This window comes from Odontomachus brunneus, unplaced genomic scaffold (genome assembly GCF_010583005.1).
Source record: "Odontomachus brunneus isolate Ranch 3 - 2012 unplaced genomic scaffold, Obru_v1 Obru_scaffold_035, whole genome shotgun sequence".
Lineage (NCBI taxonomy): Eukaryota > Metazoa > Arthropoda > Insecta > Hymenoptera > Formicidae > Odontomachus > Odontomachus brunneus.
Window position 1 is genome coordinate 1422067 of NW_022639485.1, and position 24917 is coordinate 1446983.

At 42.4% G+C, this 24917-nt stretch overlaps 1 protein-coding gene across 3 annotated transcripts in view; it reads right to left on the reverse strand.

Annotated features, from left to right (window-relative positions):
- Window positions 1-24917, reverse strand: part of LOC116843759 (thyrotroph embryonic factor) — a 125792-nt gene that overhangs the window by 75496 nt on the left and 25379 nt on the right. Inside the window, exons 1-2 of one of the 3 annotated variants that reach the window (XM_032814493.1) lie at window positions 10419-24872; window positions 9148-9890 (exon numbers count right to left, since the gene is read on the reverse strand). The exons of 1 other annotated variant lie outside the window; for it this stretch is intronic. In XM_032814493.1, coding sequence (XP_032670384.1) covers window positions 9148-9514 — 367 coding nt within the window. In that variant the 5' untranslated portion in view covers window positions 9515-9890; window positions 10419-24872. Of the gene's footprint in view, window positions 1-9147; window positions 9891-10418; window positions 24873-24917 lie in introns of those variants that run through there. One more of the 3 variants, XM_032814492.1, reaches the window with a different exon arrangement.

Below are 24917 nucleotides of genomic sequence, written 5' to 3' on the forward strand. Positions count from 1 at the left end.
CTCTCTCTCTCTCTCTCTCTCTCTCTCTCTCTCTCTCTCTCTCTCTCTCTCTGTCTATCACACACACACACACACACGTACATTCTTTCTCTTCCTCGTCCTATCTTGCTGCGCGTATGCGTGCAGCCTCCCACTTGCGCATTATGAGCCGAGATAGAGTATCTCTCGCGGCAGGAACATTTTCCCGGTTCTTTTCTGCCGCTCGGTGATCCCTGACCCCGGGGCCCTGCCCACCCGGGCCCACGCGCCCGCGGCCACGGTCCTGCGCGCTCGGATTCTCCGCTCCGCAGAGATTCCGTCGCGACCTTAAGGTCGCGCTCGCAACACTCTCCGCTGTCGTTTATTCCCCTCTCTCTCTCTCTCTTTCTCCCCCTCTCTCTCTCTCTTTCTCTCGGGGCATTATTTAAAACGGAGAATAGAGAATGCAGGTAGACCGGGGGCGCGTACGACGACAATGGGGGTCCACGTCGTCGGCGGCGGCGGCGATGATAGCGCTATGTGCGCCGCGCCGCTATTTGCCGCACGCGCCGCGCGATTATCCATTCGATTATTAATTATTCATTAACACGTCGCGCGACGCGACCCGTGCCGATAGTTTTGAAATACGACGATAGCAATTATCGCGCTCGAAGGATGAAATACGATTTGCACAACCGTCACGGCAAACAGCGGTCGTTTCTTCATGTGGAGCGTTCTTGCACTCGCACGTCAGAATGTACGCGTGTTACTTGATTGACACTCTCTCGCGAAGGGTAAAAAGTATCATTTTGTCGCAGCGTCTTTCGATCGCGCGCCTGGCGATTGCGGGAACAGATCGTTGCCGATCTAAGACGACGGCGAGCGTAACACTATGACGGGGTCTGTCGATCATGCGCGATTCTGTTCTGCCAACTGTGACCGCCTTGTAAAGGGAGATTTGTCCATGATAACAGTCTAATGTTATTGGATCCATATATTATTCTGATGTTATTAGAATTGATATTATTTTGATACTGACATGTATTTCATTCATTCTGATATTATGGGGGGTCGTAAAAAGAAATTGATTTATAGTTACAAAGAGAAGAAGTTGTGACAATAAGTTCCCTGGTCCAATTCAACACGGTTTTCGAGCAGTTGCTGGACTGTTGTGTTAATTTTTCTTTGAAAAATTTTTCTTGAAAAATTTTTCTTTGTACATTTCTTTGAAATGTTCTCTCTCAGGGTTGATTTTCTTGAAAGTGGTTCGATTTACGTGTAAGGAGGATATCTCTTCAGATGTTGTTTAAGAGAACTCACGAGGTCTGTCGATGACAATTGAACTTTTTTCCGCGACGATTCCGCGACTGTCAGACTATTAACAGCGGTGATCGGACCGCACACTCATCGCTTTTACTCTCCCGATCGATTTCCACGCGCCCGTGCGGCGCTCGGTTAAGAGACTCGCGATCTCTCGCGATCGCAAGTCGACTCTCACGCGGCTCTCGACGATGCGTGGCCGGGTCGGTTCGCGATTTTTGCATAATTTCACCCGCGACCACGTAAGGTCCGCCAGCTCCTTTGCTCTCGCGTGCAATAAACATTGGCGCGCGATCTTCGCTCGCGGATCGTCGATTTTTCCGCTCGCCTGCTCGGTACCGCCGCTCTCGGTATATCCCGAGTGCGTTTCCACGCTCAAGGACGTTGTCCAAGGCGTTCCATCTCGCTGCCGAGGATAATGCAACGTTTGCAGGATAACGCGGCGGCCGCGCAGTGTTTATTTCTAACCGAGCCAGCGCGCAGGATGCGGGAGAGCCGACGAGCGTCTCGAGTAATCGCTTTCCTTCTCCTCCTCTCCGTTTTAGCCCCCTGACCCTTCTGCCCCCGCCGCCTCCGCCGTTTCTCGCGACGTCGTTACGCCCCTCGACGTCGTCTCGTTTGCCTGTCTTGTAGTCCGCCTCTTTTCCTTCGATCCGATCTTTTTCCACCGCCGCGAGTCCAGGTAGAAACTCGCGGCCGGCGCAGAAAAATCTCGCGATTCTCTCCCGTCATCACCTCCCCCGAGGGGCGAAGGGGAGGTAAGAAAAAAAAAATGACAAAATCGCGCGCTTCCCGAGAATCGAGCGAACAATCCGCGCGATAATTCCACTCGGCACGCGCGAAAAAGAAACAGGAAAGAAGTTAATTATAGCGATATATAATGGCCTTGTTTGTTGCTTCCCGCGTCGATCGTCGCGAGCAATTCGCGCGGATCGATCCTCGCGTATGCGCTCGCGCGTTCAGCATTCTCTTCCCTTCGATTTACCGAGATTTCGCCCGAATTTTCCTTCGTTCCGTGTGCCGTGTAGCCTCTCGCGCCTATCCTCCCTTAATCCTCCATCAATAACGTAATTTTCATACGGGAAAAAATGGAAAAAAAATTTTGTTGGAAAATTGTTTCTCACGGACGTAACGGGCCGGCGGCATTTTTAGCTTCGAAATTAAGCCCAGAGTTAAGGGGGGTTCTGCTTTAGATGAGCCGAAAATAGGGGATTCTTACGAATTTTTTTTGCAAATAAATGGAATTGAGACGGTGGGACATCAGCATCCTGGCCGTATTCCTTTGCTGAACATAAACCTTTTAATTTTTTTTTTGCTAAAATTCCATTATATTAATGTATTTAACAAAGAGTAGGCAACAGAAAGTTGTATTTTTGAAAAACAAAATTGGGGGGGGGGGTAGTAAAAGGTTTAAGAGACTAATCTTTCCAATCACCGTCACGTTGTCCTAACGATCACCGGCACGCAGTTTGCGAGCTAAACCTTTTACAGCCGGCAGCTCTGTCCTGGCTCTCTCGCGCACACACATGCACGCACACACGCACGCACGCACGCACGCACGCACACACCCACACACAGGGACACGTGCATGCGCGCACACGTGGGCCGACGGGATCGACTGTCTGACTCATCGGCTCCCGATTCCGAGAAAGCCGCGGATTATGCGCGGGTCCCGCGATAATTAATTAATTGCGCGAAGTAGGGAAAATCGCGCTTCCTCGCCGGACACACGCTTGGCGGTTAGCATGCCCGCCCAAACCCTGTACCACACGCGCCTCGCACCGCCCGCGTGTGTACGCACGGCGGAACACGCGCGCCGGGGTTGAAACAACAATAAGTCATGCGCGCGCACGATGCCGCGGCTGGTTAGGCCGGCGCGAGGAGTTACTGTAATTGCGTCCTGACGGCGGATGGATTTACGTTCCCGCTACGAGGATATTCCGCGCCTCTGTGCCGATGTCGTCTCCGACTAATCAAGCGATCACGCCGGGCCGCTCGCGCGACTCATCGCGGTGCAGCCTGGCCGCTTTACCATCCTCCGCGTCGGCGATCCCGACTGTCGTTAGTGTCATCCGTTTAATCGCTTGCCCTGGAAACGCGCGCGATCAAACGCGCGAGGACTCGGAGGAGCTGAATCCGCCGGGAAGAGGAGAGAGCGTCTCCGGACTTCCGCGGCGTTTTCAGGCGCCTAACTGGTTCAAGGGCGAATCTCTTTCCGAGAGAATTTGTCCTCGGCGTACTCTTGTGGGATTACAGTGAGTTGGCATTGACTGGAATTCGAATTAGAATTAGAGTCTGCTTTAATAAAAAATACTTCGATTCGCCAGGTTCGATTTTTAAATGTTTCTCGTAACATTGCTTACAAAAGCATCTATTAGATTCTCATATTGTAAATGTTATTGTAGTGATACTTACATTGGAATTGCATCTCATTTTACAATATTTTCTAGTTTTGGTAAAGCTGTGCTTTATTGAGATATATTGTAGTATATATAAATTACTATAGAAATAGTAAATTTGAGGATCGGCTGAATATACGATATGAAAATCATTTATATTTTAGATGTTGCTGCAAATACTGGGCATTAGTCGATGAAAATTTATATGTAACATATAATAAATAAATGTTACGAAAATAAAACTTGCATTGAGAAAAAAGTGCATGAACAATTATCCATAGGATATAAATTTTATTTGCAGGAATAAATTTTATATCCTATAAGTAAACGTTTATGCACTATTCACAACATATTTTTTTTTTTCAATTTATTTATGTTAGATATAATATTAAAAATATTTGTTAGATTTCTAGTGATGTTTATTATGTTTTTTAGCAAGATAGATCTTACTGACTATTTTTACACTGCTACTCCGAGAAAAAATGTTTGAAAATTTACTTGTGGGATATAAAATTTATTCACACAGAAGTAAATCTTATTCCACAGAAATAAACTGTATATTCCACAAATAAATTTTCAAGCACCCTTTTATTTTTAATTTATTATAAAAAATATTATTTATTTCTTATTTTTTCTCAGTGTAAAAATCTTGTCAAATTGAAAAGAATTTATGTGAAAAAAAACTATATTCTCTCCGTGCAGTCGGGAAAGCGAAAGAGAGTTTTTACGACAATGGACCGCGGTCTACTCGCGAAGGATGGCGAAGTGATTCCCTCGTACTCTCCGAAATCCACTGGACAAAGCGCGATTTGAATAAAACGGGGGTGACATAAAAGTGAGCTGGCGCGGGAGAAGAAGCGGCTCGGCGAGAAGAACCACTTTGTCCATGGAAATCTCGCGCGCGATTAGATACAGTTTCCGTGTAACGTCGCGTCCCGCGTGATGGACGTTGTTGTTTATTTCGATATCGAGATTACCTCGAATGCGTCTACGAGCTGGAGAGAAAATAGCGCCGCGAGCGTGCACGCCGCGCGTAACAGTAATTTCCATTTGCAGTCGCTTTTCTCGGATAAACACGATCGTCACGGTACATCCGCGCGAAGACTTCCCCCGACAATGAAAGCCCGGCGAGTGATGCGGCGGTTACGCAATCGTGTCCCAAACCGCACAACTTCGAAAAATCGAGGGAACCGTAGCGGAGGTGCGAGTCTGCGCGAAAAGACGACGAAGAACTCTCCGACTTTCTGACACAAGCGACCGAGCGTCGTCGCGCGAAATACTGCGGTCGGTTCAAGTTAAATACATATTAATGAAGTAAAAGGAGAGACATTTCACTTTCGCGTGCTTGCCTGGAACCGCGCGAAGTCACCGCGGTCCGCTCCTGTATCCGAAGACCGAAGAGGTTTACGTTTCATCAGGTAGGCGATGATTGGACGCAATAGACAATAAATATTTATGTGAGAATATCATGAATAAATGATGCGCTAAGTACAAAATGCGCGATTGTCTCGGAAAACGCCAACAAAGAAATGTAATTACGGTGCGTATATACGTGCAGCTTTATATAATGATGTCACCGCAATGCGTCATCTCCGCGAGAAGAATCGTGCGCGTCAGTACAGTTGTCGTTCGCACCGTTCCGCCGACGTTCCGTCTGGTCTCGTTCGCGTGTCAGGACGTGGCCCCCGATTCGTCCTGCGAATATCGTCCTTTCGTGAAATTAGCCAGTAAAAGCCTACAAAGTAGTATATTCTTGTACTAACTTGTTACTTGTCGATAATTTAACGCTAGATAAGCAAGTTAGCCGACGGTTAGATAAAAGAAGTTACAGTTATGTATCAGATCAGAAATTAATTAATCATAAAATAATTATATAAACTATGAAAAAATCGTAGTTGCCAGGTAATAAAACGACGCTCATTTCTGTTCCTTTCAGATTTTTATGAAATAGCGATTTTTATAAAATAACTTTTAATTGCTTTCATGAAAAGCAATGGTTTTAGGAAAACATACTTTCATTGGGAAGAAATGTTTTCTCAGTATAAAAATATGTATATATTAGTACAAGTAAATATGTTATTAGTAAACATTGAATAAATATTTCTTATTTTTTATATATTTTCTTCTATCAATGCAAGTAGTAGTGCAAGAATAAACTGACAATAAGATCTATCTCTCCAAGAAACCTAGTAAATAGATTTCGCTAAAAACAGCAAATTTTTTAATAGCATATTTCAGTTCATAAATATATGTAGCACACAGGAAATGGAAAAATAATCAATTATTGCAGAATGTTAATCTATTCCTTGGTTATAAAATTCCACAATAATTTTTCTTATAAAATTATCTCCGTGCAGCCAACGACTGAGTAACAAAACTAAGTAACTACTTGTATTAAGTTAATTTTAAAAGTTCGTCACGTTTGTCAAATAAAATAGGAAATGAAATTATCCAGTTTTCAAAGATTAATAATTTTCACAAATAAAATAAGCAGTATTTTTTGAACACCTAATGAAAACTTCCTATTCTTGTTTTAATATTCAAATTTCTTACGAGAAATTAATAAAACAAAATAATAAATCTTTTGCACCAACCCAATATATTTCGGTACAAAATTCAACCAATGATTCAATAACGAGTTAAAAAATTTAATTCATTCTGTATTAGTTAGCTTTTGATTCAGGTTAAACTAGTTACACTTCTAGTCAACTAAAATTCCATCAAAATTTCACTCCCTTTAATCACGTTTTCTTCACATCGCGGAGAGACGATTAGTTTCAAGAATGTTTCGATTCCTTTAATTCTACATCATTCAATAGAAACTGATTTATTTCTCTAATATATATCTCATCTAAGCAAATCCGCGGCACGAGAGCGAGGACGAGAGAGAGAGAGAGAGAGAGCCGTTTAGATAGAAGCAACAGATTCCCATGAATAATTCAGCGCACCATTTACCGATGGTTGCGCGGGCGACTTTCCCGCCGCCTTGTCCCTTCGCGAGGGCTTTCGCGGTAATACACGAACAGACAAATCCCTTTCTTCGTCGCGTTACGCAAACGCGCGTTTCCGGAAAAATTGCATTCGACGTCTTCGTCGTCCTGACGCGCCAACTGGGTTACGCGACGATACAGGGACGTCTAACCCGCCGACGCGTTATTAAGTCGCGTTTAACCTCCTATTTCCGAAAAATATGTAACATTTTGTTAACTTATACAAATAGCTTTCAACTATGATTTCGCCCATTGAAAGCAGTATATATTACTTGATTAAAATGTATTTTCTAAATTTTTTTAAGGTGAAATCTCACTCAAAACGAGTGAAAAGTGACAGTATTTTTGCTCGAAGCGATAGTGAGGATATTGCCACTTAAAATTGTAAGAGTGAACGTTTCACTCAAGACTAGAGTGGATTCTGACTCCATGAGTGGCTCGTCTCGATCAATTAGAACGAATATGTTCTTGAGACGACGAAATATTTCAGATTCACTCTTCAATTACGAGAGAAAATATTCTCTTTCGTTTTATCGAAAATATTCTATTCGTTGATTCAAAGCGCAGAGTTCACTCTATAAAAATCACTCGAATTCAATCATTTTGCAAACAACCACGTGAAATTTTAGTAAGATTAGCGACATGTGCTTGTACCTGATCAAATGAAACAATAGTCTTTCATCATTTTGTAAATAACCGTGTAGATTCTTAGTTATTAATCAAAGAAAATTGATGTATTATCGTGTGCAATCATGTACCAATCTTCTTTAATTAATAATTCAAAATTTTACGCGAAATGGTAGAGAAATTTTGTGTTCAATTTGATGAGTTTTATCTGTACATGCAATGGGTGTGTCACGAATTGTCAGACGCTCTATATATTAATTCTGCGGCAAGTGTTCAGTAAAATAATAATAATGATAATAAGAATAATAATAATATGATATTTTCACGATGTGATGAAATAATAGTCATAGATATATGAAATATTAATAATAATAATAACCATCACAATTGCGAGGTACAATTCGTGCCTCGGATTGCATCGCGCGGTTCTATTTCATGCTTTTCTACCGCCGTGTTTCACGACGATACATTTTCCCCGCTTGCAGCTATAGGGCTTTCATTATTATAATCGTTCGCTATCGCGTCCGCGGCAAATTGGATCATCTCGAGCAACGTCGTCGGGAGAAGAGGCAGCCAGCACGGCGATATAACCCGTGTCGCGTCGCCAATAGCGACGTGCGAACATTAGTTTTGCCAGAAACCGAATATCGAGAGTCCTTTCTCCCGACAACCTAGATTTTAGGCGGCCACCTCGTCTCCTTAGGCCGCTCTCTTCGTGTCGTCGATAAAAGGGATCACGAAAGTCGCGAAACGCGAGTCTCCGGGGTGCAGCAGCGCCGCGGGATATATAATAAGAAGATGGCACTATAATCAACGTGATATAATGGGGATGCGCGCAGTGAAGGCTCTAAGCTCGATAGTATATGAAACCCGACAGAGGACCGATTCATTCGGCGATTGACGTCGCGTGACGTCCGAATCGAGCGGAGCACCATCGCGCAGTTTCGTCCGCGGAAATCCTCCGGGGCAGAGTAATTTAGAAAATCCGGAAGCTAAGTCCGGGATCGCCTGTAATGTAATGAGTCTCCGCCGCGCGGAATCGAATCGCTGATTCGTGAAGAGACCGACCACACCGTCGGTCTCTACAGCAGTGTTGCGTATTAATCGATTAAAATTTTCTTTGACTGAAATAATGGGCAGATCAATAATCGAAATTGATTAATGGTCATATATAAAAGCACGAATATAATTTTGCCGATTGATGAAATCGTCCAAACAGACTTTCATAAGCATCGCGAGACAATCGACAATAGAAACTCGACAATTCTCTTAGGTCTGTATTAATAATCGTTACTTGAAATATATCTCACGTGAGATACTCAGATTTTTACTCGGAATTAAATCCGAGTTTTCTCAGTTGAGTTATGTGATACATGCGACATTACATCCGTAATCACGATTCAACTGAAAAACCCTCATTCGACTCAAATCTGAGCGTCTCATTTGAGAGGAGTTTCAAGTAACGACTATTAATATGAGTCTTACAAGTAAACCTACCCAAAAGGTACACTCCGATTTCTTTCTAATTTGGCACAAATGTAGAAGTACAAAAAATATTTAGGTCATATTTTTTTCATTTTGGCCCACTTTGAGTTTCACGGGCAGTTTATAGCGTTTTAATGTTCTCACTCCTATCATCAACAAGTGCAACAAAAATGTACAAGAAATAAAATTAACAGTAGCTCCGGCAGCGTCTTCAGTTGGATACGAGTATCCTACCCGGGAGCTCATTTTTATGGATCGCCGCGATTAATCGACCATGTCTCGTACTCCGCGACCGTTCCGCGCGCTCGTGTTCGCGACGGATCGATAATCGTGAAGATTGACGCGCGCACGACAGGCGCGTCGGGTACCTGGTCCGTCATAAGGAACCGCTCTCCTGAGCGGCTCCTGCCCCCTCACAGGGTGAAGATGCTGCTGTTGGTCCAACGGCGGCAGCTGGGCGCTGCTCTGCAGCTGCAGATGATGCTGCTGGGAGGACGAGTAGTGGGTGGAAGCGTTGACGGCGGAGGCGCTGGCCGGTAGCTGCTGATACTGGCTACCCTGGTACTGACGGGGATGATGCGGGTGGTGGTGGTGATGGTGGGGGTGTGGATGCGGATGCGAGTACGGCGCGCACCAGGTGTAACACTGCTGCTGCCAAGAGGTGGCCGTGTCCGCAGCCATCTCCTCGGCCCCTTCTTCGTTCGCCATTCGGGCGCCCCAGCCGCAAGAATCCATTTCTAGATTTGACGGAGCGCCTTCTTGTTTCGTTGCTTCTTCCTTTTTCTCTCTCTCTTTCGCTCTCTCTCTGTTTCTCTCTCTCCCCCTCTCGCGGGATGCGCGATTTGCTGACAGTTTCCTGAGCGCGGGGTTACTCAAGAACGGGTTGGCGCCATATCTGGTCGCGGCTCTTCGCTCGATCACCTGTTGTCATTTCATTGTAACTTTGATAGAAGTGAAGGATGACGCACGTCTCTAGCTCACTTTTATTCACGGCAAGCGTGGACCAGTCCTTTTACATCGATCGTATGAATCGCACTGTTTGTCTTTAATCGTTCATGATTTTCTTCCTTGCGCAATTCTGTATTAGCTTCACGATCGCGTCACGATACAACTGCACACAGAAAGATACATACTGCACTCAAGTCAATGTTACTGATTTCAAATATTTCGCAAGAGTTTGTGCTTTCGCAATTCTACCGTAAGTTCATCGTAGGCATCAGATTATTCAAAAGACACTTTGAATCTTAGTAAGCTTAGCATTTCAATTAAAATATTAAATCAAGATCAAAATTCGGCTTGATTGATAGATTGAACCAATTTTTCTTTTTCATCAAGGTCTTATAATTTTATAAAGAGAACAACTTTTTTTGAATACATGATAATGAGCTTTCCTCAAATTTGCAATGAGTACACTTCAAGACTATTATCAAGAAAAAAACTATATTGTAAAGATATATATGTATATATATATATATATATATATATATATATATTATATATATATATATATAGAGAACTTATATATATATATATATATATATATAAATATATATAGACTATTTTTATATTAACTATTATGTTTTAAATATTATATATGTATTAACTATTACTCAAAAGAAGAAAAGTAAATTAAACAAACGCTTTTCTTAGCAGCAGATATTTTTCTGTGTGTGGTTACTGAAAATTTAACGACGAATGGCTTTTGTAATTTGGGTCGTAGTTACAGCTTTTCCTTCCGCGATGCACTTGTAATTTTTCAAAGTTCATCAGTCACGGATTAGGAGATGTGTTTCATTTTTGTCGATTTTTCACACATAACTTCGTGGATTGACATTAAAATATTCGTGAGTTCTGCAGGCGACGCACAAAAATTAACGGGCTGAAAGAAGCTTCCTCCTTAATTCCTCGTGTTAATGATTATATCAATATATCCTCCGTAATTCATTCGATCTTGCAAGTATAAATGTAGCGTATTTCTCCACATACAACGATAGACAAAGTAAAGTTACTTTTAGGATTTTGTTTATTGAATATGCACGGAATCACGGAAAATCCGAAAAAATAAAACTTTGTAGATGCATGATGCCACTCGTGGCATACATAAGACCTACTTGGTGCGCCAATATTTTTTCGTCGCGATTCTGTCATGGATAGAAAGCTCGAGAAAGCTCAGGTTTCAAATCAATTTATTTTGCTAAAATTAATTTGTAAATATAACATCTTAGAAAAACTTAAATTAAAAATTGTCTTTTTTAGTGACATTTGGTTAATATAATTAATACAAAAAAGAATTAATATAAGGGAAAATGTTCATGGTAAAATATCAAATATTATTATAAAAATTAATGGATTATATATAGATATTAAGAGAAAAGTTCTCTCTCTGGGGTGAGCCGCGCAGTGATTTTAAATTACCACTAGAGAGGTTCATATTATGCAAAGAAGAAGAGAGATCAGATCAATGAAAAAAAAAATATCGGAAAGTCGATGCAGTTTATTGTCATGAAAGATTCTCAATCGCTTCCCGTGTTTGTCACAGTAACGCAGCAACGTGAAATTGAAAGGAAATCGGTTGACGAGCTCGCGCGAAGCTCCGATGTGAAAAGTAACGAGCAGGAGAACCCAAGAGCGCGCAAATAACGCCGTTCGCGGCGGTAGTCCGGCACAGGAGCTAGAAAACCTTCTTCTCCGCATCGGCGAGCGATATGTGGCCGCTCGCGACGAAAAAAAGAGGCGAGTCGGATGTATTACGGGGATAAAAATGAGCAGGTCGCGGAAAATCACGATCATGAGGGAGCAAGCGTTACGTTCCGCCGTAACTGTCGATTATCCTCGCGAGAGTGGAAGGAAGCCTCCGGCCGCCACGATCGATCTCGCGCGGTTTCTCGGCGCGCGAGCCGCGGCTCGCCCGGCGTGTTACTACGCGAATAACAATCCGGCGGGCTTGATGCGATCGCGCGGATCCATCACGCGCGTCGCCGAATCGATCCGACGGCAACGTAATCGCGATCCCGGGGAAGAAGCGCGACTATGGGTTCCATAGCGCGGATCGGCGAATTCACGCGCACGTCCGCTCGGCCCGGCCCGTGGCGCAGAAACTCTCACGGTGCATCGCGCGATGACGTCCGAACGATTTTCGCGACGACGGACAGGCAGACAGATAGACACACGCGCACTCGCGCACTCTCACGCATGCACGCACGCGGCTCGAGAAGAGACTCGGCGTTGACTGAGAGGAGCGGAAGCCTCTTCTCCGCCGAGAACGAAAGAGGGTTGAAGGCACGAGGCGCGTCGTGGCGGCCGATAGTCGGGGGATGTACCTGTGCTCCACGTGCACCGGCAGGCACGTTTCCCGGTCACGTGTTCGCCCGGGTATTTCTGGGAAAGCGCTCCGGTTAATTCCAAGTCGACGGCGAGGTATGGCAGCACCGGAATAAGAGCTTCTGCCGTCCTCTTTCGTCGCGGGATCGTTACGATCCGAGTGAGAAACAAACGAATATGATGATCGCCCGTATTCTTACATTGAGAAAAATCCCTTAGTTATCGGAACAAAAGCTCGCCTTCGCTGTTTGACGATCGCTAGGGAGACAGGCCGAACAGTCACCGTTGCGAATCATTTCTCATCATTTGTCACTTCAACAAACATACTTTAGCTGAGTTCAGCAGAGAAAGCTGCTTTACAGCTATTGTAAAATTTATAAATTTTTTTATTTGATTGATATATGCTACTAGATGCAGCCAAGATTAAGAGCGTATACTAGTAAGGTTCACGAATTTTACAACAGTTGCAAAGCAACTTTCTCTGCTGAACGCAGCTATTGCCTGAGATATAAATCGCATTTGTTCTCGTCTATTTAGGTTAGATTAGATCAGTTATGTCTCTATTATAGAAGTGTGGCTTAAAGCCGCAATTGAAAGTAACAAATCATTTGTTCCCATCATCATTTGCTGTCTCATATCAACAAACCGTTTGTTACATTTTGAGCATTGGTCTTTTGTTAAATTAGCAAATCTTTTTTTCTACACGAATTGAGAGTTTTTATCGAATAGTTGAGCACGAAAGAAAAGACGACAAGAGTCTCTAAATCCACCATCTGATCTCTTTACACCGAGAAAAAATGTTTGGTATTTGTAATTATAATCATATAAAGAAATAATTACTATAAATTACTGTGGAGAAAACTATTTTTTTTTAATTTAATTCCTGTAACGTTAGTGATAACCTTATGTACATGTACTGCTATTTTCGTGTTAGAACAATTAAAAAATGTGGTCGGGGCGAAAAATAATTTTTAATTAGAACGACAATTTTTTCCTCTCAATGCAGGGACGGATTTATTAAAATATTTAAAAAATCGAAAAATAAATGTGCAATTAATAATTAAGACTATTGAATACTGGAGTTAGTCCTCCCAGAGTTTGAATTATTCGCACTAACATTCGCTCTTATTGACCATATTCTCGCACTTTAGAAGCAAACGATTTAATTTTAAAGATACGTAAATGGAACATCTGTCAATCATGCGACAAGATCTTCCTTTTTTCACGAGATTTTGTGGTGAATGTTTAATTTTTTAATTAACCAAAATTGGACACATGCAAACGTGTGTGTCAATAAATCCGGAGAGAGGTCGACTCTCTTGGACAGTGTGATGGCGTCGAAGTCGAGATTTTCGAAAAAGAAATTCGCGAATGATGAAATAAGAGCGCGACCGGCCGGCAAACGCGCCATTACCGATAGAATCGATGTGTCGAAGAGTGAGGTGAACAGACAGATAGCGTCATCGAATTACTTAGACGCGGTACATGCAGGCGAGGCGCGTGCTTCCATTTACGTAAAAGTGGTGCGCGGCGCTGCGTAACGTAGCCATACACCGGACCCGATGATCCGCGCATGAGATTACTTTGATATACGACAGTTTATCGTCGGACACGTTGGGTTGTCGCAGGTCAGGTCATTCCAGGTCAACGTACTCCCCGCACGTTCGTCCATACGTCGCCCGGTCTCACCGGAATTTCTCCCGTCCGACGATCTCTCACCTCTCTCGTCTCGTTCTTTCGACTCGACATCGCGTGCATCTGCATCGCGCGAACCGAATCGCATTGTTTTGCCGCTCACTTGAAACGACCTTTACATGAGATCCTAATCGAAGCAACAGATAAATATTTGAAAGTCGACGTTAGTCCTTTGAATCCTATGAGAGCACTTCGGAGCTGAAGACGAAATATTTTTAATCGATAAAAGAACTCATTTCTTGATAAATCGAGAACAATAGACCGATGACAAATAAAATTTCATTTATTACCGTTGCTAAAAAATATCAGGCACAAAATAGTTTGGTTGGATTAACTAAATGTCAGGTGAAACATGAATAAACCAGAATATTAAAATTGGAAGAGAGAAATTAGCCGGATTTTTTTTTAGTTCGTTTATACTTCACTAAATATTTAGTTAATCTGATTAAATTTTTTTCCATGCATATATCCATAGCATTCGAAAAGTTAATTCTAGACTATCTCATGCTAATAGTAATAATTGTTCCATTATCGTTAATGTGTAGAGTTATTTTGACTTCGTTAATTGCTTTTTTACTTGTAACCTATCTGGACGTTTTTAATATGCTTTTTACAGCAGAAAAATAAAGCGATACCATTTTTGTTTTATTAAATTATTACTCCAAATGTGAATTTAAATAACTAACATTGATAGTGTGAGATTAAGAAAAGAGAAGAAAGAAAAGTCAAGGGAACTTGCCTTAAATCTTGCCTGAAAATTACGTGAAATTTTCACGATGTGCACGGAAAAGACGTTTAGTTTGACCAACATCATTTCCGGTGAAATGTAAACGGACCAAAAAGTTGTGAAGATACCAATTCTATTTAAATTACCAGAAAGCCAGAAATCTTGTTAACTTGAACACAATCCTGTTAACTTCAACCGGAATTCCAGCCCGTTCGTATTTCACCGGACACATTTGGTTAATCCAACCAAGACTTTCTTTCCCGTACAGGGAAATCGGTCGACAGCTCTTCGCATTTCGCGTATCCACGCGGTCGATATCGGTTCGCATTTCGTGTCGAGATCGCGTGCGCAACGTTACACCGAGACGTGAGAATCGAATTCAGCGTTAAATCGGAGGAGGGTGCAAGAGTCTCGTCCGCGGGGTGTTTATTATGAGCTGTCCGTACCGTCGGGCAGCTTTACCTTGCGCGAGTTCTTCTCCTCGCTCATGACCGACTCGGTCCATCAAGTGCAGCAGCCAGCAACAGCAGCAGCAGCAGCAGCACGACCTGCGGACGTCGTGCGCACATCCCTTTGTATTTTCCGGCCGAGCGACGACCGCGCGTATTCCGGTAGACAGCCGACGCTGTGTGTATGTATGTTGAGAGAGAGAGAGAGAAAGAGAGAGAGAGAGAGAGAGAGAGAGAGGGAGAAAGAGAGAAAGCTGGAGATCGGACCGACTCTGTCGTGCGTGATGCCGCGTTTGTTTCTCCTCCGATCGATGATTGAGGCAGATGGGTCGGACGGGCCATCGCCTGCCATGCGACAGATAAAAGCTGCTCGTCGCGCGCGCGGCAGAACGATTAAAATATAAATTGTCCGGCCGCCACGCATGAGATAATCCTAGCGCGGCCTCTTTCGTCGCTTTTATCGCAATTATCGCCGCGAGAAGGACTCCACCATGCGGTCGCGACGTGCCGTCTAGATGAGCGAAGGAATCGAGAAAGATTCGCAGATCACAATTTTAACCGTGACTTTGCATCCCTTTTGCATCATGCAAACAGATATTTTCGGATTTCCTTGCGTCACTATAATGCATTCACTGTAACGGTTATTAAGGTACTCTTTGCACTCTGAATTATTTTGTTTGAGATCGATTTTAAAGAAAAGAGGTTCTCAGTTTGTCCTGTGTGTATGTTCCCTCTTATAACTCGGGAACCGTTGGAGATATTGAGACAAAACTTTTTGTAAAATTGTTTAGTATGTTATCTATTTGCTCTTCAGCTTAGTGTCATTACTGGAGTTTGTTCAGGGAATCTTTGGAGACCGGATAACTGTATTACTTTCTTGAAAATCCGGAAATATCTGGAAGTACAAAACTTTCTTGTTTCTAGTGAACTTAAAAAAAGAACTTTTTTTTATTCGACTTCAAAAGGAAATTTAGAGAATAAATAATTAAGAAGTACGAAATAAGAAACACTTTAACAAAAATAAGAGTTCAAAGAGCCCAAGAGTTCTAAAATGTGTGAAATTGTTTTGACTTGATATCTTTATGTACCTTTGATCCTCTATCTTAATATTATAACGATATTAGAAGCTGTCGCGAAAAGAAAACAAATTAGGTAGACAATTAATTATAAACGTAAAAAAATTAATGATAAAAAAAGAGTATGATTATTTATTCAATCAGTCATGTTTTCGTGCCGATTTGCGGTGTCATTAGAGTATTAGAAGAGGATTATAGGCATATAGAAATATCGAATCAACATTATTTCATATTTTTTAGAGCCTTTGAGACTTTGAAAGGCGATTTATTTTTTATATTACTCTTGTCAGACTTAATTTCATCTTCAATTTTGATTTTTGCATCTTTATTTTGTTACTTTTATATTAACCAAATTGGGACAGCATTCTTGCTAATGCCTTGCCGTATATTTTTTTTTATTTCTTTTAAGTAAAAAATCATCGCCTATGCATCGATCGCATAAAAGTTGACATTATCATTATTATATATTCATTTATTCCGCCTGCAAATTATCACGGGAGCGAATAATTGCGACTGAAGATTGATTAAATCATAGAATTCCTACATTGTTTATTCACTTATTACATTTCTTATTATCACATTTGACATTGACCTAAAGAAAGAAAAAAAAATACTAAAAGATAATTATTTATGTAAAAAACATTAGCCCAATATCTATTTCAGCGCTTGTACAAGATGTCCCATTTCAATGACGCTATAAAATATTTTACAAATAAACATTGTTCAACAAATTGTTGAAAAAATGTTCAGACAAAAGTTTTTTGGTTGTAATGGGTATGTAAGATGATGACCGCGAGACTCTCAACTTTGAAAAGACTCTGATAGGAGGTCTCATAGTCAAATATAAGCCATCATCTTATATACTTCTCAAGAAATTTTTGCCTGAATTTTTCTTTCAAGATGTTGACATTTTTTTCTAATATGTGTAGTTTGTGAAATATTTTATAGTATCGTTAAAATATGAATTGATGTAGTAGTATATTATAAGCGATGAAATTGATGTTTACTTCATTTTCTTTGCGTAAATAATCATTTTTCGCGGTACTGTATCAAACTACAGAAGGTAAGATCGGCGTGTGTCATTCGGTGAAGATTACTTGTTAGAGTCGACTGACGTTGATCGAGCCGGTCCTCGGAGACCTAATTCGCTCGGGAACGTGGCTGACCTTCGCATTCGGCGGCCGGCTGATCGATAACGCGCTGCGCATAATAATTTTCGCCGGGGCGATCGAACCTGGAAACGCGACGCGCTCGAACATCCCCGTCTCTTCCTCCTCCGTCTCCCTTATCTTCTTCTCTCTATTCTGGCTGTAATAAAGCTGTAATAATTGCGCAAAGCACTCGCTGAGAGGCGACGACGGCAACGCGAGCGGCAGCGAGAGCACCCTCTCTTTCGCTTCGCATTTAACAAGCCCCACCAGCGCTATCGTCAACCGCGAAGCTACCCTCGTCACGGGAACTCCCGCGTCGTGGTGGCTGCTGCCGCCACCGCTGCTGCTGCTGCTGCTGCTCCTGCTGCCTGCTCACGTGTTGCGCCACGTGAATCGCCGCTGCATCGAACGAGAGCGCACGTGGGCGCCCGTTTCCGACAGCGAGTCTTCGGAAAGCATCCCGGCTATTTCCGAGTTATACGGTACTTGGAGGTCACGTTCCATTTATATCGCGTTTCCAATTTTTACCGGCTCCCGGAATCACGCGTCTCCGTCGTTGCCCGATCTCGCCCCGTCTTTGCGCGTGCGGAAATCGCGAGCACACGCACGCGAAGACGCGCTCCTCCGCGCGGCGATTCGCCAGCGAGCCCCTACCTGGAAACATCCGCGTCCGGCTCTCGACAGTGCCGAAGGTCGCGCGATACCGCGAGCGTAACGTAGCAATTAACTTTTAATCGACACGTGGAGGCCATTATTTCTCGTGATGAGTGCCAACGCTAACCGATGGAAATGCTGAGAAATTACGCGCACACGGTGAGATTACTCCAATTAATCACCCCGACGTTCGAGAAACGGTACACGCGGGAAATCGCATGGAAATCGCAGTCGAATCAACTCGAGCTATCCTTTGCAGATTTTTCCGCGATCTTTGCACGTTGGTTGCTTACTTATAAATGCCAAAAAAAGGAATTGAGTCGGGAAAGAAACTAGAATAAAAATCTCAGAAAGAAAATGAAAAGAAGATTGAAAAGAAATTAAAATGATAAGTATCGATTTATCAACAGTAAGCACGTAATTTTTTGAAATAAATTCTTGAGATACGGAAGGGTGACTTCTAAATATTGTAGTAAAATTCACATAAAAATTATATTTTATTTTACAGTTTTTTTTGTAAAGTTTGACTATATATTGAAATTGAACAACTTATTACAAAAATAGCAAAGTAAGATGTTAAAAATAGACCATTTTCGATTTATTGGCGGAATCTTAAATAATTATTGGAAACTGTTTCTGGAAACTTCTAGAAACGGAAGATAACACATATTTGTCCACCAGATTCATATATTAGGTGTATATAAAAATAAAAGAAATAAATTTCTCTACATTTGTGAATCACCTCTCAAAATATACATGTGCAATTGATAATATTTTAAAGACATTAAGAATACAAAACTTAAAAATATTTCATAATTCATAACTATTTTAACAATCTATTATAAATCCCAATCTTCATAACTTTCCTAGACGTGGTAGACAAATATTTGTTATTTTCTGTTTATAAAAGATCCTAGAAATGTTCTCCATTAATTGGAAATGCGCCTAACATTTTTAAACAAATGCATACAAATTCCGTATAATTCTGTATAATTATAAAAATTTAATCATAATTTTTATTATAATATTCTCTTCGCGCAAGGGTTCCGCTATTCCACATGCGTGTTAGAATAATTCCGGCGCATTACTTTTTTCGGAAGTTTTCTACTAAGGGATGTCGGAATAACGACTGAAGAAATTGGGATAATTCTTAGAAAAACAAGTTTGCTTTTGAACACCTTTCATTTCTTATTTCATTGCACATTCAGTAAGTTTCGCAATTTGCACGTTATCTCGGCTCCGTGTTTATAACGAATGAAATGTAGTGGACTTTTATTATTACTATCAATCCCGAGTTGGCGGAGCAGAATGCTGAAATCTTCAAAGCCAAGTTGGGCCCTTGGAACTCAAAGGGTTGATTATCATCATGACCAGATTGTTCAGCAGAACGCTCCTCGCGTTCCCAAAGACGGACGAATGATGCCTCGTCCGTTCGCGTTCTATGCGAATCTACTTCGCATTCTACGGACCGTCGCCACTCTTTCGCCGCGAGCAAAAAGGGAAAATTCGCGCGCGCGTCGCGCGTACAGAAACGCATGAACAAAGTCGTTGGCGGCGGCGATTTGAGCGTGAAAAACGGATTTCTAGTTCCGCGAAGCGTTAAAGACGGGAGAGACGGACGATCCCGCGCGTACACGTCGTACCAAACGAATCATGAAGCTGCGCGCCTTTCGCTTCCGGTTCACCGATCTCTCCACATTCGTTAAAGCCACCTTCTCGGTGCCCGGAGTCGGCCCGACATTTATGCGGCCGAGGCACTTTCGCTCGGCCGTGCCGCGTCGAGTCGCGCCGAGTCGAGTCGGCTCGCTTCGATATTACAGATTCATCCTCGCAGCAATAATAACTTCGTAAGAGGCGCGCGAGGATTACGCTCTGAATCCTCGCACGCTCACTCGCCTTACTCGCGCGTCGTTCTTAATAACCGTCTCCGGGGCAACGCACCCCGGGGATTCTCTGAATTTCAGAAAACAGAGAGAAAGTTCGCTCCTCCTCGCGAACAATAACGCCCGCGAACGAAGACGTCGTCGTCGGCGCTCCGACGCGCTCGTCTCGCGCTGGGAATCTTTCCGCGTCTCTCCTTGGTCCGCATTGATATACTGAGAGAATTTTATAGTAAGAGATCACTGTGGAGTTTCGTGAAATCTCCAAGTAGTAGATCGATATTCTGCAGTAACGTATTGTCCTTTCATTTCATATGTGCTATTTATATTGCACTCTTGCTTCGAAAGTGATGCAAGTCGAACAATTAAGTTTCCCAGGAGAAAAGGGAACAACTATTCTTCAACTTGACAGAAAATTATCGACTAATCGAACAATATCGGCAAAAGGAATATACTCTTAGAAATATGATCAAACTTCATTTTTGTCACTTTCGGTTCGTTGCCCTGATATGTTTACCCTAACTTCATGTTGACAACTCGAAAATTACATTTCTCGAGTGTATCGCTTTTGAAACAACAGTGCGATATTTTAAAAGCCGAAATGTGTTATTAAAAAATTCACTGTGTGCCTTAGCAAGATAGACCTTACTGACGTTAGATTTTGTATTAGAGAAGACCGAATCAGATTGGCCCGAAGGGTCGGCCACGCGTTTTGCATATGTGTCTGTAAAACAAACAGTGAAGAAGAAATCGCGAAGTGTTCTTTTCGGAATATAAGTACTTTTTCTATGTTCCGAAAGAAACATTCCGCAATTCCTTTTTCACTGTCTCTCGCGAAAAGTGAATGTATCAACGAAACGTACAGCCAACGTAATCCTTGGGCCAACTTAATCCGCTCTCCCCTAATCATCGGACGTTTAACGTCACGACGATCGTAGCTTGACACGATTATTCGGGAAACGCGAGGTCAACGCTGTTGTATCCTTCAACCGCCGGACGTCGGACGATAAACGTCCGGCTTATCGCGCGATTCTGCAAATGCGATTTTTCTCAGCCTCCTCGAGAAAGAGAGAGAGAGAGAGCCCGCCACCGGCGCGACGTTCTCATAAAAGTTGTCGGCATACGCCATCAGGAAGTGACGGGACGATTATGGTAAGGTTCCTCCGCCTGTCCACAGCGGACGCGTCGTTATTCGTGATCTCCGCTGCGAAACACTGTTTACAAACTGCACGGTAATCAGAAATTCATGGCTTCCTTCTTTTCATTCATAGGCAGTGCAATCATTTTTCCCCCGCGCGGCTGATTATTCGCTAGGCTCTCCTTGACCGTCCCGTTGTTCCCCGTGTACATTCTCGCGTGCTGCAAGGTCGAAAATGCTAACAATGGACGCACATTAATAGCGCGCGCGTGCACATATACGTGTGCGTGCGCGTGACGGGCGTGTGTGTGTGTGTGTGTGTGTAGGTGTATGTGTATACGTGTGTGCGTCATGATAAAATTATTCTCCACTTCGCGTTAAGATTCCCGTCACTCCCGTGTCTTTTTCGAAAATCCAGTCTTCTGCGCGAACGGTTCCGCTCGAACGGTAATGCTTATGAACGCTCGTGTCGATTACCATTCCACGTGCTGCTCGAAGAACACGGGATTCGCCGGTCTATGACGACTGTCGGTGCACACTCGACACACTTATCGACGCATCGAGATCTCGTCGGTCTGAATTTTGGGTATCACGATAAAATTTGGATTTAAAGTAAAAGTGCCAATGCATAGACGTGTACCCGAGCCTGGATGTTCTTCTCGTTCTGGTCTTTAACTCTCACATGTTTTGGGCACTTAAAACTGGTCGCGTTTTAGTCCACGCTTATTTACATCTTATAGAAGCGCTAATAAAATTATATGAAAAATAATAAATACACTTTCAATTTCAAGTCTGTAGAATCGAATTGCGCACAGAAATGATCGCAAATATTCGCTTGAACATTTCCTTTTATTGCAAATATAAAGAAAAACACAAACGTTTGTTTACGTCATCTGACAGCTCCAGATGTAAGTTTTAAAATTTTTTATCGTTTTCGTCACGCCTCAAGCTCCAATTCATTATTGCACGTACTTTCAATAAAAGTGTTTGTAATTCTGTGCAACCAATGCAATATAAACTTTGCAGAAAAAAGTCAGTATTCTGTCAATAAAGTTTTCAAGTATGGCTTCCCCTCAAGGGATCCTTCCACCCTGAGACGTTTCTGAAGAAATTATTAATTTTTTTCGACGCAACTAAAAAGTATGAACAGTTTTCTTTATTTACAATGTTTAGTATATAGTTTGATGAAAACTTTGTGAAAATAATTTTAAAAAATATTGAAATATTATCGACTTATAAGATGCCCCAAGAAGTTCCTTTGCTGCAACGCGCACTGATGGTGCATACGATATCTCGAAAAGCAATAGTCCAACTTACCTCTAAATTTGGCACATATTCTTAACAAGATTATTTAGGTTACAACGTTGTTTTTTTTTTATATACACCATTTTTTATAATAAATATTTAAAATTAAATTTTTACCTCCAATTTGCTGTAATTTCCACAACCTTCTATTTTTCTCAAAATCCTTACGTTGCATCCCAGATAATCTTGTTAAAAATATCCGTGCCAAATTAGAAGTCAGTCGGATAATCAGTTTTCGAGACATCAGCGCGCGTTTCAGCAAAGAAACTTCGCGGAGCATCCTCGGCTATCTTTTGATATCTCTTGAAATCATTTTCACCAAAATTTTCATCGAACCATGCACTAAACATTGTGAGCAAAGAAAATCATTCATAATTTATATATAGTTGCACCGAAGAAAAATTAGTAACATTTCTTTTTAGCGCCTCAGAGTGACGTGACCCTTTAAGTACGTGGTCAAGGCATTACACGCACGTTGCACGAGTACGCGGCGAATTTGATCGAAGCCATTCGTCGCTATCGAGCACACAGCATTGGCGCACCGGTAGTAATCATCATTTGCACGGGAACACGTGCGTCCGTGTGTGCACTTATCGCGTGTGACAGCGCGCGGACACATCGATCGTCCGGGGACGCTCGTGTGTGCGATCGTGTCCGGTGCCCTTGCACGTGCGGGTGAACGCTTCGCGGCCACGTGTGTGCGTGTCCCGTCGTGAAAATTTATCAAGTAACTTCTTGCGCGTTTCTTGCGTTCTCTCGTTTCCCTTTGTCGTCGCGATAAGTACTTGTCGCTCCTGTCAGAGAGTATTCGCGAGAGAACAACATTTCGTGTTGCCTTTTTTCCTCTCATTCTTTCAGACAAGTCTGTATATAAATAGCGAATAATTATTATCGATAGATGAATAATTATTATCGATAGATGTGGGAGAGAGCGTGTCGTGGCCGCGCGACGGCGAGCTATCGCGCTCAGGTATTGGCGGTCCCTGCGTTATCGTTGCGGCCGTGTATCAATGACAGGCTTTTGGCAGAACCGCGATTCCCTCGAAGCAGTACCAGATGCCAGCAGAGTCTATGCGCGATCCGTGCTGCACTCTGCAGGCACCCGAGCTAACGGCATTTGCCGAAGGATCTCTTCATCTCGGGTCGCCTTCCGCTTCGCGTTACTCCGTAAAACCACAGAAACTATGTGGAAGATAAATATGTGCGAGAGCACGTGTGAGACACGCACACATACACACACACACATACACCGAGCTTCGTCCCATTTTCCTTTTATTCTTGGAACAAGTATTGTATCGGCTTCGTCCTCGCGATAAGAGAGCAGCACCGAAGTGGCAACAGTTTTGCGGTTGCGGAGGATCGAAGAATCTTGCGAAATAAGTTTCACATTCGGTAATAGTTTTATTTCGATGTAAGAGATTGTCAAAACGAATCATTACTTCAAACTTGTCTCCAGAAAAATTTGAATTTGGAATCAGGCACGAGTATAGTATAGTATTAGTTAAATCGCGCGATTGAAAATGTGCAATGACACATATTTTATATACGCGAAAAATCCGCATCTCATTCAAATTTCGGATCTGAGTATCTCACTTGAGACAAGTTTCAAGCAGTGTCATGCGTTAATTGATTAAAATTGTGATTTGATTGTGGTTTGATTGTGATTTGATTGTGGTTAAAAGTAAAAAATAAATTAATCGTCATAAATGCAACCTCGAATAATTTAATCGATTGGTGAAATTAATTGTTAATCAAGCTTTGATTGATTATATCCTAACTAGTTGATTTTATATAACTTGATTAATAATCTATGTTGATAACCGATTAATAACCAGTCGAATAAATTATTCGTGATCACATAAATGACGATTGGTTGACTTTGATAACCGACTTGGCGATATTTTAGACTATCCAAATTTTACTTGACTAATCACTGGCCTCAAGTAACGACTATTTATACGGGCCTGAGAGGATTTTAATCGGAGACACAGTTCCAATAATTTTGCGCGATCAAGTCTCCGATGAAAATTCAATAATCAGAACTGCGTAATTCAACTGTGTCGGAGACAAGTAAGCGGCTGGGAAGAAATTTGATTTCCGCATCAAGCTCGTACCGAGAAAAATCATCGTCTTCGACTTCGCCGAAAAATCTGTGGGCAGAGAAAACACGGTAGATCGACAGGTTTCCGAGACACACTCTGTACAAATAGCACTGCAAATGTCGGTAAAGTAAACACGTGCTCGACACATATCCAGTCCTCTTGATCGCTAATAACATACAACGATAAATCATTCCGCCTTAATCTCATTGAAAATACTTAAAAAACCGGTCGATCGTCCCGGACAGGTCTGCGCGCACAATCGTGAATGTGCTCGCAATATAAATAAGTCTAATAAAGCGTACCATCTATCAGTTCTCATAGCTGTTACACCGCCGGGCGATAAGGCGATAAGCGCCGTCGATTTGCGTGATAAAACGCGAACTGCGTGTCTTTTTGTTATCGCACTTCCTCCGTGTAGAAGACCGACACAACTTCTATCTGACTGATTATCCGTACGCAAGTTCCGCGGTCGCGAAAGGATGCGCGCGAGATCCTCGTGGGCGCGAAAGTTCGATTTAAGCCTGATCTACAACGTGCTCTTTGTTTCCTGTTTCTTGTTCTTCGTCTTTTTCTGGCTTAAGATTTAAAATTTAAGTGAGAGAGAGAGAGAGAGAGAGAGAGAGAGAGAGAGAGAGAGAGA